A 17,332-nucleotide genomic window follows, 5' to 3' on the forward strand; every position below is an offset into this window, starting at 1 on the left:
ATGTTTTTATTCCATTTTCAGTTTCCAGAGAAACCACCACGTCTGTTACAACAGAAGCTCCCAGACTTGCCAGGGCCTTTGGGCACAAGTTTGGGGAGCGCCCCGTAGAGGGTGAGGAAACGCTGCACCGTCAGTGCAGAGACAAAAGGAATAGTCCATTAAGACAGTAGCAGAAATACATGTTTATGTGTGGTTTACTGAGTGGTACATGAATATGGGTTAACACAACCAGTTCCTCAGTGCACACCAGTGCCCCATGTGCTCCCCATGTGAAGATCTCCAGTGGGAATCACATGGAGAACATTGTGATGAAAACCTGCTGCTCGTGGGTGTGAGGAGCCGATGCCCACCTCCTGACCTCTCTCCAGCCCTTGGCCACAGCCTTCGGCACCTGCAGGGAGTGACCAGGGGAGCCTGGGCGAGCCCTAGGACACCCTCAGCCCCCCGTGGGCAGCTCCCCCCACTGCCTTGCAGGCTTTGGTGGTCCCCGAGACTGGGACAGGGCAGTGCCAGCAAAGCCCTGCCTCAGCGTACAGGGGACAGCTGCGTGATGCACATCATGACCGCTGAGGTGCCAGGGTCTGGGTCACTGAAGTAACCAGAAAACATGCAGCAAACAATCCCCCGGTGTTAATCTGAGGGGATGTGGCTGCAGGGAGCCCTCCTGCACGTGCTGCCGTGGTGGGGAGAGGGCACCGGGCAGGCACGGAGGCAGGCACGGAGGCAGCGCCTGGTGCCTGGGACCCTGGCTGCAACGTGGGGTTGCCTTGCCCCACGGCAGGGGTTGGAGTCCCTCGGAGGGCACAAGACCTGCCTCCTGCACCAGCTCGGGCACCGGGATGCACCACAGCTATGGGCACCCAGCGGCCGCAGGCACAGGGTGGTTTCAGGGGATGTTTTGGAAGATGCACCTTCACGTTCGCTTGGGTGAATGGCCAAGGTTTCCCTCAATGGGGTCTGGGACCACACTAAACCCACGCACACTCGTCTCTCTGACAGACCTCAAACACAAGATCCAGAAACTCTTATTTTTGACTCTCTGACTCACTGGGGATCCAGATGTCCATGTTAGGAGTACGTATATATGTGTGTGTGTATACTTATATATGGCTATAGGGATACAGGTGTACTATGTTGTGTGTGTAGTGCTCATACATTGCCAATTTTTATGAGAGAAAGTGTAATAAAATACATGAAGTATTTCTGACCAGAAATATGATGGTTGGTATCAGCCCAACAGTAAATACCTCTGGGCCTGTGGAAAGCTTGGCCATGGGGTGGGTACAGGCATTGCCGCCTTTCTGGGGCAAGGGGTGAACCCACCCGAGTAATTAGCCAAATGACCCTTCTACACAAACACAACCTCCCAGGAGCTCCAAAACACTTCAGAGGCCACATTTGATGGCCACCCTGTAGATCACTGGCACCTGTATGATCATCCCCTAAAGTAGGCTTCCAGCATTTTAGCAGAAATCAAGCTGGGGAGGGTTTTCTAATGGAGCTATTTCATCTCTCCTGACTCCAGCCTCCACCCTTCCTCTTGGCACATACATACCTAGACACCTTCGCCCTGCCCCACACGTTGCTGTTGCAGCTAGTAACATCTCAGGTTTTGGTGGTGTGTAGCAAGCCAGCCTCCAGCAGCAACCCCACCTCTGGGGTGTCAGTGTTGGCATTTAACTGTGCGTTAAACTCACACTCACTGTATGGGTGACGGTATCTGGAAATAGGATAATGTAAAAGATGTAAAAATGAAATATCTAGGTCTTTCTGCAGGGGAGCCTGTCAGGTTTTCCATTCCTACGGGTCACGCTGTAAACAGGGACCTTGAGCATGTTGAACCCACTTGCATCAACACCAATTCATGGAGATGCCAGGAGGGTGCAGGGAGCGCGTGTGGGCGGAGGCAGTAGGAGCACTGTGCAGCAGAAAGGTTAGCCAAGCCCCCTATCCCCCCCCAGCCCAGCCCATGCCCAGCCCTGCTCCTGCCTCCCCTTTGTTGCCCACCAGCTCTGGGCAGTGGGTGCTGCCAGGGGATCCTGTGCTCTTCTGACAGGACCCTGCTGCTGCTCGTGGGCTCCCTTGGGCTCTTTGGGGCCGCCCCCACATGCTCACCCCAGGGGACTGCCCCACGATCATCACCCCTTGCTGCTCCAACACTGACTTTCCCAGGCCATTTGCTCCAGACTTTAAAAAAAAAAAAAAAAGAAAAAAAAAAAAGCCACGTTTGTGATGGCCTCCATCCTTCCCCTGCCTCCCCATCCCTGCCTGGAAAATGCAGCCCACTTCCTGCAGCTCAGGATGTATTTTTCTTCATCGCCATAGTGACAATGCATAAATATTTGGGGCTGGTGGGGTTTTGATCAGCTTTTGAAAGTCTTGACAAGGCTGGCAAACTCGTTGTTTATCTTATTGCATTTCGCATGGAGTCTCATGACTTGCAGTTGAGGTTGAGCAGCCGGAGGGGGGTGGCTGGTCCAGGATGCCTGCTGGGAGCACGGCCACTTGTTATTTTGCCGACATCTGTCAGGCTGCCGGCTGAAGCAGCTCGTTGCAAGCCATGGCCCTGCAGGTGCTGCACCAGGAACCCATCGCAGGGACAAAACGTCCAGGCCCCATGGAACGGGCGTTCATCACATTCTCCTCAAGGCTGAAATGAGACCCCAGCTGCCTTTCACGTAAACCCTCGCCCCATCCTCAGATGTCATTTCTTCTGGTAGTGAACAGTGGGCTGGCTTTGAATCATTTCAAAAGAGCTGGTCTTTTTAAGAGCCAGCCTTATGGAAACACGTCCTGGGCAGACGGGAGGAGACAGGAGAGATGCAGGCTACACAAACTCAGCAGAGTTTGTTGTCTGTTCAAGAAGGCAGGGGTTTATTTTTCATGTTTCCCATAATGGTTTTGTGTTTGGGCTTGTTTTTTTGGATTCGTTTTGAATATATATATATTTTTTAATTGGATCTGAAGAGTTGCGATTGCAGCATTTTTTCCCCTACTATGATTTTCCTCCCTCCTCTAACTGATGCCCCTCGATTGGGTTTGTGCAGAAGTATCGCTTTGGCGTGCCTACTGCAGAGAGAAGCAACTGGAGCAAGAAGCCGCTGCAGCAACACCTGAAGCTGCAGTCCAAGCACACCACCAGCCACCAGCTGGGCACAGGGGACACGGGTGTGGGCTGCGGGCTGCGAGCTCAGCACGTCATGCAAGCGGTTGGAGCGAGCGGGAGGTCTGGGTTGCTAAACAGTCCCGGTGTTTTGAACAGACAGATCTCGTTTACCCTCCTTACTGTCTTTAGTGGGAAGCAACTGGGGAAGCGGTGCTGCAGGCTCGCTCTGCCCACCCCTCACGCCAGCCAGGGGTCACCTGTGGCACGCAGCCGTGCGGCTCCTGGCACCGCCATGCAGCCATCCCTGCCGTTCCACTGTCCCTGCCACACTGCTGTCACTGCCCTGCGGCCATCACTGCACAGCCCATCGGCTGCTTGCTGAAGGTGAGGTGATGCCAGCCGTGTGGTGGGCATGCCCTACCCCACGTGCCGGGGCTGCAGGTGCTGCTGGCCAGAGCCAGCCGTGGGTGCCCTGCGCAGCCTCAGCAACAGCCCGGGAAGCCGGGAGGAGGGAGCGAGCCTGGGCTGAACCAGCGATATGTGCAAAACGGGGAGAAAAAATGTTATGGCCTAAGAAGTCTTCAGAAATGTTATGGCCTAAGAAGTCTTCAGAAGGCAGAGCCGGCGTGTCAGAGCCACTGGCTACAGCCAAGCCCTGCAGTGCCAGGGACGTGCCGGCTGCCCGAGTGGCTCCCGGTCACTGCGGGGCTGGGGCTGCTCTGCTGCCCCTCTGGGTCCCAAACCCAGTGAGGATCACCAGGGATTTCTGATAATGGGTCTTTTGTGAGAGAGGAAAGAGACTGTAAGAGAGGAAACAGCAGGACATCTGGCAGTCCAAAGCACAGGGGGAGATGTTTAGCAACGCCGCTGGGTGCTCTTCTAGGGTGGTATGAAGAAAGCAAAGCAGCTGCAGTAGAAGGGGCAGGTGTTTAGACAGAAGCAGTGGGACTGCCTGCAGGGAACATCTCGCACAGCCCCGCCACATTGCTACTTGATTAACTCCTGATAAAACTCCGACCGCACAAATCTGGGCAGGGAGTCTTTCTCCATCAAGGCAAAGATCCTCTTCTGGGCCATGTCAAAGCTGCTTGGTGATGGTTCCGCCAGGTTCTTCATGGTCACAGCCTTGGTGAAGTGGTCGATGTTCACCTGTGATGGGAGTGTGAGAGGGATGGGGATCCTGCCTGTGCAAGGTGTGGGTGATGGCATCTCCCCTTGCCTGCTCTGTCCTACCAACAACCACGCGAAGGTCGAGGGGAGGGACTGAAGCAGGTTCACTTATTGGGGGGATTTGTTGGTGGCAAATCTGTCAGGATGAGGTTTATCCTGCAGCAAAGCTAACCAGGGAAGGAGGATTACTGTCAGTTGTCATCCCTTACAATTAACGTAAGCCCTCTGTGGGGAGAGGGGGACAGGCATGTGCTGGAGGTGCCTGTAGCAGGAGACAGCCCAGCAGAGGCTGAGCATGTAAAAGGGGGCACCAGGGCTGTGTGGGGTGGGAGTGCAGCACGTGGGGATGGGGCTGCCCCTTGCTGAGGGTGCAGCCCTCCGAGTCCCTCAGCCATGGTACAAGGTGCCCTGCAGCCACCGCTCTCCTTTGGGATGGAGGCCACTGGAGCAGCAGCCTCATCCCTCCTGCTCCCATCTCCTGGCCCACAGCCACTGACCTCTTTGGGTGCCTCGGTCTGGATGAACTCCTCGTAGATCTTCTTGGCCTTCTCTGCCATCTTCACAGGGGATTTGGTATTCTTGTAGTCCTCGCAGGCCACCCAAAACTCAGCGTTCTCCTCACTGAACTCAGAGCGCAGGAAGGTGCGGAAGCTGGCGAGCCCATCTGTGGGGGGGCAGCGAGCTCTTGTTGAGCACCAGCGATCCCGGGGGGGGCAAGCCCTTGCTGAGCGCTGGCAGGGATGCTGGGTGGGGAGACGTGACCACAGGGGGATGTGAACTTACAGGGGTTTTGCAGGAGCTTCTCCAGGGAATCACGCCACTGCAGAGCCTCCTCCGGTGATGGCCTGAAGGGAGTAAAGAAAGCCCAGGTGGTCCATGCTCACCCCACAGCCCTGGTCTGGGCTCCAGGTTTTTAAATAATTCCTTTAAAAATGGGGAGGAATGGAGGAACAGGCCTTGGAGACTGCTGCAGAGCAGGGGCGATGGTCAGGCTATAGGGTGCCGCTGCATCGCAGCACGGGTACCCTCCTCCTGGGGAGAGGCAAGTGCCAAGGAAGGTGGGTGAGGACGGGGCTGGGTGGGCAAATTCCTCCGTGTTTGAGCAGAGACGTGGACAAACTGCAAAGTGAGTCCCCCCTGCAGCTGTGGGTGCCCTGCTTGCCCCAGCACCCATGCACAGGAGAGCAGAGTCGCGGGGGGGGTGGGGGTGGGGGGCGGGTCTGCAGGCAGCTGGGAAGCATCCCTATGTATTCCGGCTGGAGTGGGGAAGGATGCTCCCTGCTGCGGGGGGTGGGGAGGGGCGGAGGGGGCTGGATCATTCCAGCTCTGCACTGCTGGGGCTGGGGTCAGCACCCCTCCACTCCCACAACCCGGCCGCCCCATTCCCACGCCCCACGGCGGGGCATGACGCCGGCCTCAGCTCCCTCCCTCCCCAGTGAAAACCTTCAGTGTTTTTCATCTGCGTGGGTTTTCTTTTTTTCTTTTTTTTCCTTTTTTTTTTTTTTTTTTTTTTTTTAAAATGCAACGCTTGTAAATATGACCTAAAGAGCTTTGTGGGGTTTTTTTGTTTGTGGTTTTGTTAAGCCTCAAGGAGTTCGCCCAAGCTGCCCTGGGGGCCCACGGGGGCCAATGCCCAGCGCTGGAGGCAAGGGAAGCCCCCAGGGCCATGGAGCGCTGGGCTGGCTGCAGACCGTGGCCGCTCGCCACCCGCAGCACTGCACTCAGGCTTGGTTTGCTGCTGCAGGGCTGAAACCCTCTGGGTGGGCACAGCATCCCTGCGGCCGGGGAGGGAGCATAGGGCAGGACAACCTGACAGTCCTGGGGACCTTGGTGCTTCAGCGGTGCCTCTGAGGCAAGTGGAGGTGCTCCTGCCCAGCCGCCCTGCCCGGGGGGACCCAGCAGGGGAGAGAATGGCAGAAATGCAAGGCTGGCACAAGTTGGGTGTCCAGCCCTCACTCATCATCAAATCGCCAGCACTCAGCGGTAAAGACCATGATGGGGGCTCTGATCATTCAGTTTCTGGACCTCAAATTGCATTTGCACTTGCTATCAAGGATCAAAATCCCTCCCTACCCCCATGTTCCTGGCAGGGGTCTCCCCAGCCTGATGAGCAGGAGCATCGCTGCAGCAACCCAACACAATCCCGATTTCCTGGAAACTACCAAATTCACTTTTCCACGATCTGAATGTCCCTGGGATGATATGAACTGCGAGCAAGATGCTGATGGGTGAGTGATACTGAGGCTGCGCGATGGTGCAGTGCAGGAGACAACTCCTCCGGCCAGTGGAGAGTTCTCCAGCTTTCTGCAAGGATGGGTAATGGGGACAAATGTGTCTCCTTCGCAGAAGCATCCGGGGCTTGGCAGCAACCAAGTGCAAAATGCACCATCCATCACGGCTATGCCCACCCTGCCTGGCTCGGCAGCTCTCACGGGTTGGCAGGCACTGCTCTGACAGGCGTCCCCCCATGCTACAGCCACCAAAGTGACCACAGCGTAGGGTAACATTGCCTGGGCTGAAGGGGAATGTGGGGAGAAGGACTGGTGTAAAACAGGGTTGTGATTTTAAAGTGGAAATAGAAACCTGGCCTTGCGAAGAGTGGATACGTGCCTCTCCTGGTTTTGTCATGACATGGCCACATCAGTCCCTCAAGATGAGCCCTTGTTCCTGGTGCTATGAGCTGGGCCAGCCGGCCTCTCCTACCGCAGGCACATTAGGCAGTCTGGGTGCTGTCAGACCTGGGTCCTCCAGCACTGTGTGTGTCTGGGTGCAGGTCCAGGGCAGGGAGCAGCTCCCTGGGGCCGGGGCATGTGTTCCCAGGACAGTCTCACACACCCAGTGGTGGCAGGGCTGAGGGGTGGCAGAGGAGTGGCCAGGACAGCAGCTCAGGCAGCTGGCTGAGCTGTCCAAGGCTGGGCTGGAGGTACCCCAGGTGAGACCATCACCCTACATCCAGAAAGCCATCCTGCTTTTAGATTTAAGCTACCGTTTCTTTTCAAGGTTTATTTTGCCTCATTCGAACTGTTAATCCTACAGCACAGCCCATCAGCCTCTAGCTTCTCCTCTGCTTTGCTTTGTCATTAAATCAGCTCAGTGCCAGAGAGCAGAGGCTGAGGACAAAGGCGATAAGGTGAGATGGTACCATCATGATGGAGCTGCCCAGAGCCAGGTGTTGTGCCATGGGGCTGTGCACCCAGCTCAGGGACACGCTGCCGCCCCGAAGCCAGCAGGCTTTGTAGGGCTGGCACCTCTGGGATGAGGCAGGTGACCCGGAGAAAGCCAAGTGTCGTATGCCTCTGGCAAAACCTCTACCGAATAATTTGAAATCTCATCAAAAGTAGAGTTTCCATGAGAAATCTGGTTTCCATAGAGCTGTATTGCCTGACACATCTCCCACTGCTCTGACATAACTCTCTGAGCCTGCACCTAGCCGGTAGGTCACCAGGAGCGTGCCATGGGCTCCCTGCCGTGTAAAGCCTTGTGCCCACCCACAGCCGGGGCTTCAGCTACTTTGCCCCCCAAAGGGGCTGGCACCCACCCCTCCAGCTGGGCCCAGATGCCAGTGCAGCAGTACTCACTTCTGGACCTTGGGCAGCTTCTCTGGCTTCTCCGGGTAGGGAATGATGAAGTCAATGGCCGAGTCAGGCTTCTGGAGCAGCGTGCCCAGCTTCGTCTTGATCTCCTTGGCCCTGCAGGAAGGGACAAGCAGAGGCAGGTCAGGCAGCGGGCTGGGGCAGCAGGGGTGGTCTCTGCCCTGTGCCCGCACAGACCCCTGCACAGCTGCTGGTGAGCTACAAAGCTGTGTAATTAATTACACGTGAACAAATGGACTGTAAAGGCGCCTGGTTGAGGCAATTCAAACCAGGCACTTAGAATTAGTGGCAGCTCTTGATCTTGATCTCTTTGCTTTGTCCTCATCTGTGGCCAAGGTAATTGTATCAGCAGGGCTGGCGGGCTGCTCTGAGGATGAATTAGGGGACACGTGTGCAGCACTCAGTTTCTATAGTGATGAGCCCGGAGGAGATGCTGGTGAGGAGATGGAGGAGCTGTGCAGGATGCTGTGCTGGGCTGCTGCCCCGCAACGAGCCCCGTTCCATGTTGCACCCACCAGCCCCATGCCAGCCCCATGCTGGCAACAGCATTTGGAGCAGGGTGCCCTGAGATAGATATAGATATATATACACACATAGTGTATATATAAGTAATATATAAGCCTTATGTCTGCAGCAGGAAGTCTCCTGCCAAAGAGTACCTCCTGGGTGCTGCTTTCCCTGGGCAGAGGGGAAGGAAGGATTTCGGGAGCTGAAGTGCTCTGCCTGCCAAAGGCTGAGTGCCAGTCACCACTGCCCCAAGGCCATGCTCCCCACCTCCACTGGGAGGATGTGGAAACGAGAGGGCTCCTGGGGCTTGACAGCAGGTCCAGCTGCCTCCCACAGTGTTCCCTTCCATGCGATACAATTTGCAACATGGTCCTGAGCATCTAAAGCCACCGAGGAGGCTCTGCTCTGCTGCAGCTTGGTGGTGGTAGCAAGAGCAAACCGAGCTTTTGCAAAGCAAACTCAAGTGTGCTGCATAAGGCTGAAGAAATAAAGGGGTGAAAACAGACAGCCCCCCCGCCCCAACCCCATCTTTGCAGGGCAGGACTCTTCCCCAGCACAGCAACATTTGGTGGCTTCCAGGTCATCTTGCTGGCACAAGAGGTGAATGAGAGCGAGGGGACACACCACTCCCCAGGGGCTGGCTGGGCTTGGTGCCTTCACCGTGGCACAGCTGTCAAAGCCAGGCTGCAGCTCCCCAGCTTCAGGGCTCACTGCGCTTCTCCTTTCTGCTCTTTGTTGTCACAAGCCCTGTGCGGATGATCGCTCCCTTGCTAGGTCTGCTATCTCATTTCCATTGCTTTAATTTTTTCCCTCTTTGTGAAACTCCCCCTGTGTTTTGGTTTTCCACTTGCCAGCCCCCTGGGTGATTCTTTGAGACCCAGCACAGACTGCTGCTACATTGGCTGCCCCCCACTTCTCAGGGGGCGCAGGCAGAAACCTGCCTCTGACAACTGCCCTTGCATGGGAGTGGGCAGCGGGGCCAGCCAGAGCGAGCAGCCCAGCCTGGGTCTGCATGGACCCCCGTGGTGGGGGTAGAGCATGGGCAGCACAGACCCAGACACCCAACTGTTTTCATGGAAAACAGCAGCTACAGGATGGCTTCTGCTGCTTGCGCTTCTGAGAAAACTTGAATTATGAATGGAAAGACCAGGACCCCAGGCAAAAGGTGACGAGGTCCCCACGCTCCCACACTGAGGTGCCTCTGGGACAGGGATGCTGTCGTGCACCATTCGTTCCCCTCCCTCTGATAAATAAACAAAATGCAGATAAATGTGTCAAGCTGGAGCTGGCTCCTGATGCCCAGAGCCTGGGGGCTGGCTCTCCTGCAAGCCTCAGGTGCCCCTTGGCACCCGGTCGGCTGGCACTGCCATGCTGGGACCCCCACGGCAAGCCCTGACCCACATGGATGGCACAGCTGCAGCAAGGAGCAGCAGGTGACATGGGCAGGAGCTGCAGCCCTGTTGGCACTGAAGCAACGAGTGGGTGCAGAGGGTGCCCAGGAAAGCTGATGGAGCAGGACAGCCTCTCCCGTGGCTCTGCTTTCCCAAACGTCTGTGCTTGTGTCCACAGCTCCCCACAGGGAATGGGATGCATGGGCTCAGGGAGGGCAGAAATACCACCTGCCACCGTGTCCCTCTCCCTGCCATCACCCAACACTCAGAAGGGCAGAGCCAGGGACGCCGCCACAGCCGACCCGCTGCCAGGTGCTGTGCACCAGGGACAGTCCCTTCAGGAGACTGGACTACGTGTCCCATCGCAGAGCTGCTGCCTGGCAGAGGCAGGGGTGAAGAGCAAGGGCGAAGGGGCTCACCCACCTCCGAAGCCAGAACGGTGGATGCCGGGAGGTCCTGGGCAGGCAGGGGGAAAGCGTGGGCTGTGCTGGGAGCAGGGGCGGCACCGAGAGCCAAATCTAACACACAGCAGCCTAAGGAGGTGGGAAGACAGGGCCAGGACTCTGTCACTGTTTGAGCAGGACCAGGGGATCCCCCTGCCCTGGTGTGGATGAGGCCAACACACACACACAAGGTTTGGGTGCCATTGGCAGCGGCTTCACACAGCAGCAAACGCTCTGCTGGATAACGCTTAGACCTGTTCAAGATTTTTCTCTCCAATCCCCACCCTCTGACAGTGACTTACGGCCAACATCTGTCAGGCTCAAAGGCCTTAATGGGCCTTAATGGCCCTGAGCAGCCCCAGCTGAGCCCCACACCCTGCCCACGGCTGGGGGCTCCATTTAAGCTTAGCCCTGGGGCCACCTTCTCTCAGGCTGTGCTGTGGGTAGGCTTCTCCCCAGCCTGGTCTTCTGGATTGATGCTGGACTCCTGTTGCAGTCTCCCTGCTTGCTGCTCCCAATGGGGCTCCTGGGATGGCTCCATCCCATGGTGCTGTTGATGGACCATCACTGGCTGCCCACCCTGCTGAAGCCCCGCAGGTGCCAGTGTGGGGACAGCAGCAAGAAGCTCCTGCCGAGCAAGTCATCAGCTGTGCGGCCTTTGTGAAATATGGGGAGGTGGCGGACACTGAGGAAGCTTGTAGAAAGGGAACAAAAAGGACAGCCAGAGGGCTGAGTGCCTGCAGGCTGGTGGGAGGGAAGGACTATTTGAAGGCATCATCCTGGCATCCTCCAGCAGATATATTACAAGCTTTCAAGAAAGGTTTCAGCAAAGGCTAAGCAGCAGGGTAAAAGAGGCAGATATAAACAAAAAGGCATCCTTCAAGAAGCCCCCAGCTATGTCTGAGTGAGAAAAAGCAAGAAGACCGTAAACTGTGGAAGGTTAAGTGTAAGAACATGTGGGAGTAAGCCAAGAAAAAGTCTGAGAAACAACTTCCAAGAAGCACTAAATGAAAACATGGGCTCTGTCAAACATATCAGGCGCAAGAAGGCTGCTGAGGAGGGTCAGGAGAGACTCCAGCTTTAAAAACAAAAAAGAGGCTCAAAGAACTAAAGCTGCTGCTGTGCCCAAGGACAGGCGGGTGCCAGAGGGAATGCCCCTTCAGGAGAAAAAGGCGCCAGGCGGGATGTGAGGAGCCATGAAGCTGCGAGTGTGATGCTGTATGGGCAAGTCAGCAGCAGCTGCATCGGAGAGCTGTGGTGGACACATGGACAAATATGGTCTATTGGAGAGCAGTCAAGGCAGCTCTGGCCGTAGGAAGAGATTCCTCTGAACCTATCAGCCCCCTCTGAAAAGGCCAGCAAGCACGTGCTTTGGGGAGAGTTGGGGGTACCAGCCCTCTTGGGCCTGCAGGGGACCCCGGATGGGCTCCCCAGACCCCAGGCAGCTGCAGGAGGGAAGCTCATCTCACGGATGACGGCATGGGAAAGGTAGCCCACAACGCATAGGGGACATGGTGTACTCCTTGGGGAGCGCGGGCTGGGACTGTGCTGTGAAATGTCACTCGCATGGGGAGAAGGGGGTCAGTGGCCGAGCAGCAGATATTGCGCTGCCAGGGTACAGCACTTGGGGACCAGTCGTGAGGAACTGCAGGGGGGTCTCATGAGACCAGCAGCTGTTGAAATGCCTCATAGAGCAGCACAACATGATGCACATGGGACAAACCGGGTCCCAGCTCTGTGTATAAACATGTAAGTGAAGCTGCCTTCAAGAGGGAGGATTTGAGGGCATAACAGAGATCAGCGAAATCAGCAGCATGGCAGCAGTGGAAAAAAACTAGTTTAGGATTAGAAAGTAGCGGAAGAGTGACAAAGAAGATGACAGCAGAGCAGAAACATGGAGATTACCCACATCTGGAAGAGTGCTGCTCAGCTGCCTGTGGTGCAGGAGGCTGCAGACCAGGCAAGGTGAGCATGGGGCTGTAAGGATGGCCAAAAAGCATGTTTCAAGAAATTGTCACAGGCATTTGTGTTCATGCCTCTGATGGGGATTTGCCTTGCTTTTGTGCCAGCAGCATCAGCCTCCAGTGGCGCAGCTTCAGCTGACAAGGGGGAACTTCGCTCGAGCTCCCCCCAAAACAGTGAATGCCACCCTCACTCTCTAAAAACCAGTAGTAAGGCATTTGCAGCTGCAAGGAGACCCTTGCTGGGGAACTCACACGGGAAGTCTTCCACAGAGTTACCAAGGACTGAGTGCCCTGTCACCGTGTGCGGTGGCCTCCCTCACATCTCTGCTTCTCACCAGACCCCCTCCAAAGCCCCTCCAGCTCCGCAGGAGGGTTTCCACCAGCATGGAAGGGGCTGGGGGCTGGAGCCTGCCTGGGTTCCCAAGGGGTGGGAGCAGCCTGGGAAGCACCAGCACCCCCGGGCAGGCTTGGAGGGCAGTGCGGGGAATGAATGGGTGCCAGGAGCAGGGCAGGGTGGGCGCTCTGCAGGGAGCCGAGCCCTGTGAGAGGGGCCGGGGTGCCTCATCCGTGTGCAAGGGAGGCGCAGGCAGCGAAAGAGGGTTTTGAGGCTCTTTGGAGCCAGGGCTGGTTTTGCCTCGGAAAGGCAACTGCATTCCTGCTTTTTTCCTTCCCCAATCCACCCCAGAATTTGCAAATATTAAGATCTGAGGAGAACGGGCTTCTGCTCTGGGCCCGCACAGGGGAGCGGCTGAGGTTGAGGGGTGGGTTTGGGGCAGCCCAGAGTCACAGAGAGGGTCCCAATCCAGAGGGGAGACTTTGGGACTGGATCAGCACTTGCCCCCCTCCCTGAGCATGTCAGCCACTTGCAGCATCCCACTGAGCCCCTGCCAGCAAGCCTCCCTTCCCTCCCAGTTCAGAGCTGGGTGATCCCAGTCCCCATGAGAGATGTCCATCGTGGGGATGTGCTGTAGGAAGAGCCTCTCTGCCCCAGCAGAGCCCTGCAGGGAGGCAGCCCCCCTCGGCACCCCGGCACATGCTGGCCGCTCTCACCTCTCCAGGCACGTGTGGGGCAGCGCTGCTAATCCTTTGCACATCTTGGCAGGCTGTGGTTTTCCTCAGCCACGAGAAGAGTGTGAGCGATGGCTCAAGCAGGCAGCAGCAGCTCAGTCTGCAGCCCAGCTCCCCTCTCTCACTCCTATATAGCACTGGGAGCTGGACCCCCGCCAGCCCCGTAACCAATGCCGTCCATCCCGCTGCAGCTGGCCCCGGCCCCAGTGGCTTCTGGATTTTGTTTTCTCCTCTCTAAGCTCACGTGGAGGGGAAAAAAATGTGGTTTTTCTGGGGTGAGATCAGGTAATCAAATTGGAAGGGCCAAGCTGCTGTTTGGGGGTCTTTGGGAAGCCCACGGAGTTTTGACTTAATGACATATCAGGCTCCAGGTCAGTATTTAGAAAAGCCAGGTAGAAATGCTTCATTCAAGCAAGGTTTTTTCCCAGGGCAAAATGTCACTTTAATAAAAATAAAAGTGCTTACAAGAAGTCTTGTTGTTGATTTAAAGGCTGTGGCTAGTGTCAGAATATCCACAGCTTCAACAGTGGTTATCGGTTGGTGGGTAACAGTGACTTTTGCTCCAGAACAAATTCATTTTAATGTAAGTGTAAAATAAATTAAATCTTTTAATCGTAGCAAAGGTTCTGATTTATCTGACAGTGACACTTTAATAAGGCCGAAAAGAATTCCAGCCCAGCATTTTGTTATATGGAAAATCTGGAGCCTTTTTCCACTCCCCTGCAGAGCAGTAAAACACACAGCCGAGTCTGGAGCCGCCCACGATGTGGGATGCAGGATGCAGGATGCGGGACCTGAGCAGGGACCGGCCCCCACCTCTCCCTGCATGGCTCTGCCCCATCGCTGCCCCACTGAGACACAGCCCCTTGCTCACCTAAAGCTTGGGTGCTACACGGGTGTTCCTGTTTGCTCGGGGAAGATCTCTTTGGTCACTCCATTAACTCGCAGTCACGGAGCCAGTGCCTCCCTATGGTCATGACATCCATGGCATGAGTTTCTCCCGGCCTCAGCCAAGCAGCCAGGCATGGTGCAGGTGCAACCCCAGTGAGCGAGGCTGCTTCTGAGAGGCAAATCATGGCAAACACGGGGACCAGCCTGGCTCCCAGGGGACCCATAGCCAAAGCCTTGACTCGGTGGGTCCCCATGGCCGCTTGAGGGGAGGATGCACTGCAGCCAACAGCTGCAATGGAGTCATCCTAACACAGCTTAGCAGCACTTGGAGAGGGTAACCACGGCTGTCCTGGGCATTTCCCTCCTGCCTTCCAGCTAGGATGTGACAGCCTGTCCACAGCAGGGTCACCTGCGGCATGGCTCATCACCCAGGTTTGCATGGCTGGACTAGAGCTAGCGCAAGGGGAAAGCCCTGACACACGCAGGGTGGCTGTGGAGGTCTGCACAAACTCTTCTGCAGTTTGTGTGGGGGCACCCACTCACACCCACATGGGTCTTTGCCACCCCACACAGGTGCCTGTGCAATTACACCTGCTCTGGCACAGGTGCAGAGAGGGTGTGTGGCTCCGCTCTGCCTCCATCCCCTGCTCCACCCCAGCCAGGGCATCCCCTGAGCGTCCCACTGGGAGCGGGGGCTCAGGCTTCACCCTAAAAACCTGCCACATGCCTGTCCCTGACCTCAGCTGCCTGAGTGACTATGTGCCTTAAATGTGCTTCCGAGTGCCTTGTTTTAACACGCACAGCCCTGAGCTGGGAATAGAGACCTTGCTCCCAGTCTGGCTGTCCACACCCCAAGGGCACTAATGGCCCTAATTGCCCTGAGCAGCCCCAGCGGCCCCCTCAGCACTGGGCCCCCTTTCCCCCGTGGAGCAGTGTCAGAGTCGTGCTGGCTCTGGCTCCTGGATGGACTTCAGACCTGCGTTGCAATCCTGTCTCCTGCTGCTCTGGAATTATGCAGAAAGCACAACGTCTATGTTTCAGCATGTGGGTGCAGTAAGCAAAAGCTAGCGGTCTGCTAGAAACCATGCCTCCCCAGAGAGCTGGGCTGCCTTTGTACTGGTTTGTAACGGGAACTGAACAAAAAAAAGCACAGCCTAAAATTTCAGAGGATGAGATTTTTGAATGACATTTGTCTGGGCTTGGGAGGATTAGAGATCCCCAAGATGTACCCAGGCAGTGGTGCCACATCTGGGGGCTGCCCCTTCCCGCTGCCTGGCATTGACGTCCCCAGCAACCCCCCTTGTGCCTCGCAGAGCCGGGAAGGCAACGATGGCAGCTGCAGAGGATGGAAGTACTTTACTCCTTTACAGGCTGCTGCTGTCTTGCTCTTTTCCGAGAGCAGTCAGGGCAGGCTCTGCTCTTAGTGCCTCAGTTTGGGAATAACCCAGCTGCCCCATCTCCCAGCCGCTGTGGTGCAGCCCCCTGCCCCCCAAAGCACTGCAACCTTGCAAGCTCAGCACACTTTCTGGGCTGCACCTGTTGCTCTCAGGCCCAGAAAGCATGTTGGGGCTGTCACCAGGGTACCCCACGTGCGGGGTCAGTGCCTGCCAGCTTGGTGGCTGTTTTGAAAAGCTCCTTTGAGGCTGAGGTGCTGTCCGCAGGGTGCTTTGCCAGTCGGCTGGGCCCATCCTGGCACGGAGGGCAGCGGGTGGCAGTGGGGAGTGGGCGAGATGTGCCAGTGGTTCTCACAGCTCCAGGGCTGGGGAGGACAGCAGGGCCACGGGACTGGGCGAGAAACCCCCGCAGCCTCGCACTCAGCTGCTGAGCCATTGGGAACACAGTTATTTATTCTCACTAATTTTCAGTAATAAAGTTAGCATCGAAATCCCAGGGGACCTTGGATCTGTGGGATCAGGCGGTTTGTGTAAATGCTGTCCAGCAGACACCGAGCACCCTTATGTGCTCTCCTTCCAGCTGCTCCTGGGGCCATTTGCTCCTGGCTAGCAGGCAGTTGCTCCGGGCACACAGGGACACGGCTCTAGCCCTGCAGACCTCCTGCTGCTCGGAGGAGCCTGAAGCTTTGCCCTGTGAGACCCCACAGAGGAACTGGGTCTGTCCCCTCAAGACTTTTACCTACTTTACCTCTTTCAGCCCTGGGCAGGCAAATCCTCTGCTCCTGTGGCTCTGCAGTAGTTCAGTGACGGATGCTCTTACTCTCCTCCACAGGCCTAGGGTGGGGGTTTAATGACTGCGCAGAGCAAGTCGGGGAAATTGAGGTCCAAAATGAGTGGAGAAACTCCATGCAAGAGGGTGATAAGGAAGCTATACCATGTGCTGGGTTTGCAGTTGTACATTTTAGCAGAGACTGATCTGCAACACCGAAAAAGAAACCATATACCGTTGCACAGAAACAAGAGTTACACAGAAACAGCTTGTATTTTCTGCAGATCTTTGTCCAGTAAGAAATGTTTGGTTTGTGCATTTCAAGGCTTTAGAGTGCTAAGAAAATATTTCCAATAAGAAACTACCCAGACCTTCCTTTTCTTCCCACGACAGCTTAATTTCTTTAAGAGCCCTTCTGGGAGAGCTTTTTTGGAGATCCAAGTGCACTCTGAGGACCAGATTGTCTTGTGTACACAATGGCTGGTTTCCTCCAAGAGCACTCGAGGTTTGTGCCTTGCCTTGCAACTGCCCCCTCAAAAGCCATGTGGAATCTCCCATTACATGAGATTTATCCTGGGCCTTGTTATTTCCAGACTTTATTATCCCTTCTAACAATTTGCCTTTTATAGAAGGCAGCCGCGCTGTTTTGCAGTTTCCTGGTTCCCACTGGAACTTTTTAAAAATTAGCATCATGTTTAACAACATTGACTGTTTGGTAGAGGACCACTGTAATTCTCACTCAGGCATGTATTTGGCAATTCATCCGAGAGCTCCTTCTGGCAGTTTTTTAACCATGTGTTCTAAATATGGGGTTAAAAATATCCCCACCCACCCCCCAAGTGCTTTGGGACAGTCATGCAAATGCATGTCCCCTCAGGAATGATGCTAGCGTGTGCTCCTTCACAGCAAAGGCCAATGCAAGTAACTCAGCAAGCCTTTCTGTGATGGCTCACTCTTTCTTACAGCACCTGCTCATGCCCTGTCCCTGGGGCTCTCTGGAGAGCTTTCCGCTTCTCACACAGTCATGATTAATTTT

General features: G+C 55.9%; 1 protein-coding gene across 1 annotated transcript; it reads right to left on the minus strand.

Moving 5' to 3' along the window:
• Window positions 1–162: 162 nt before the first annotated feature.
• LOC130157117 (regulator of G-protein signaling 5) lies at window positions 163–13,366 on the minus strand. Its single transcript, XM_056356289.1, has 5 exons — window positions 13,225–13,366; window positions 7,855–7,965; window positions 5,060–5,121; window positions 4,774–4,940; window positions 163–4,255 (listed from the first exon to the last, which is right to left on the minus strand). The coding sequence occupies exons 1-5, from the start codon at window positions 13,266–13,268 to the stop codon at window positions 4,094–4,096; spliced, it is 546 nt and encodes a 181-aa protein (XP_056212264.1). The 5' UTR covers window positions 13,269–13,366; the 3' UTR covers window positions 163–4,093.
• Between the last annotated feature and the right edge of the window lie 3,966 nt (window positions 13,367–17,332).

Source organism: Falco biarmicus, chromosome 11 (assembly GCF_023638135.1).
Source record: "Falco biarmicus isolate bFalBia1 chromosome 11, bFalBia1.pri, whole genome shotgun sequence".
Taxonomy (NCBI): Eukaryota; Metazoa; Chordata; class Aves; order Falconiformes; family Falconidae; genus Falco; species Falco biarmicus.

What these genes read in the sequence shown, in the direction of transcription:
- LOC130157117 (XM_056356289.1), bottom strand. Translation starts at nt 13,268, where the DNA reads ATGTGCAAAGGATTAGCAGCGCTGCCCCACACGTGCCTGGAGAG. An exon ending in AAGCTGCCCAAGGTCCAGAA is followed by an intron (nt 5,122 to 7,854) that starts GTGAGTACTGCT and finishes TACTCCCTTCAG; the next exon opens with GCCATCACCGGAGGAGGCTC. An exon ending in AGACCGAGGCACCCAAAGAG is followed by an intron (nt 4,256 to 4,773) that starts GTCAGTGGCTGT and finishes CTCCCATCACAG; the next exon opens with GTGAACATCGACCACTTCAC.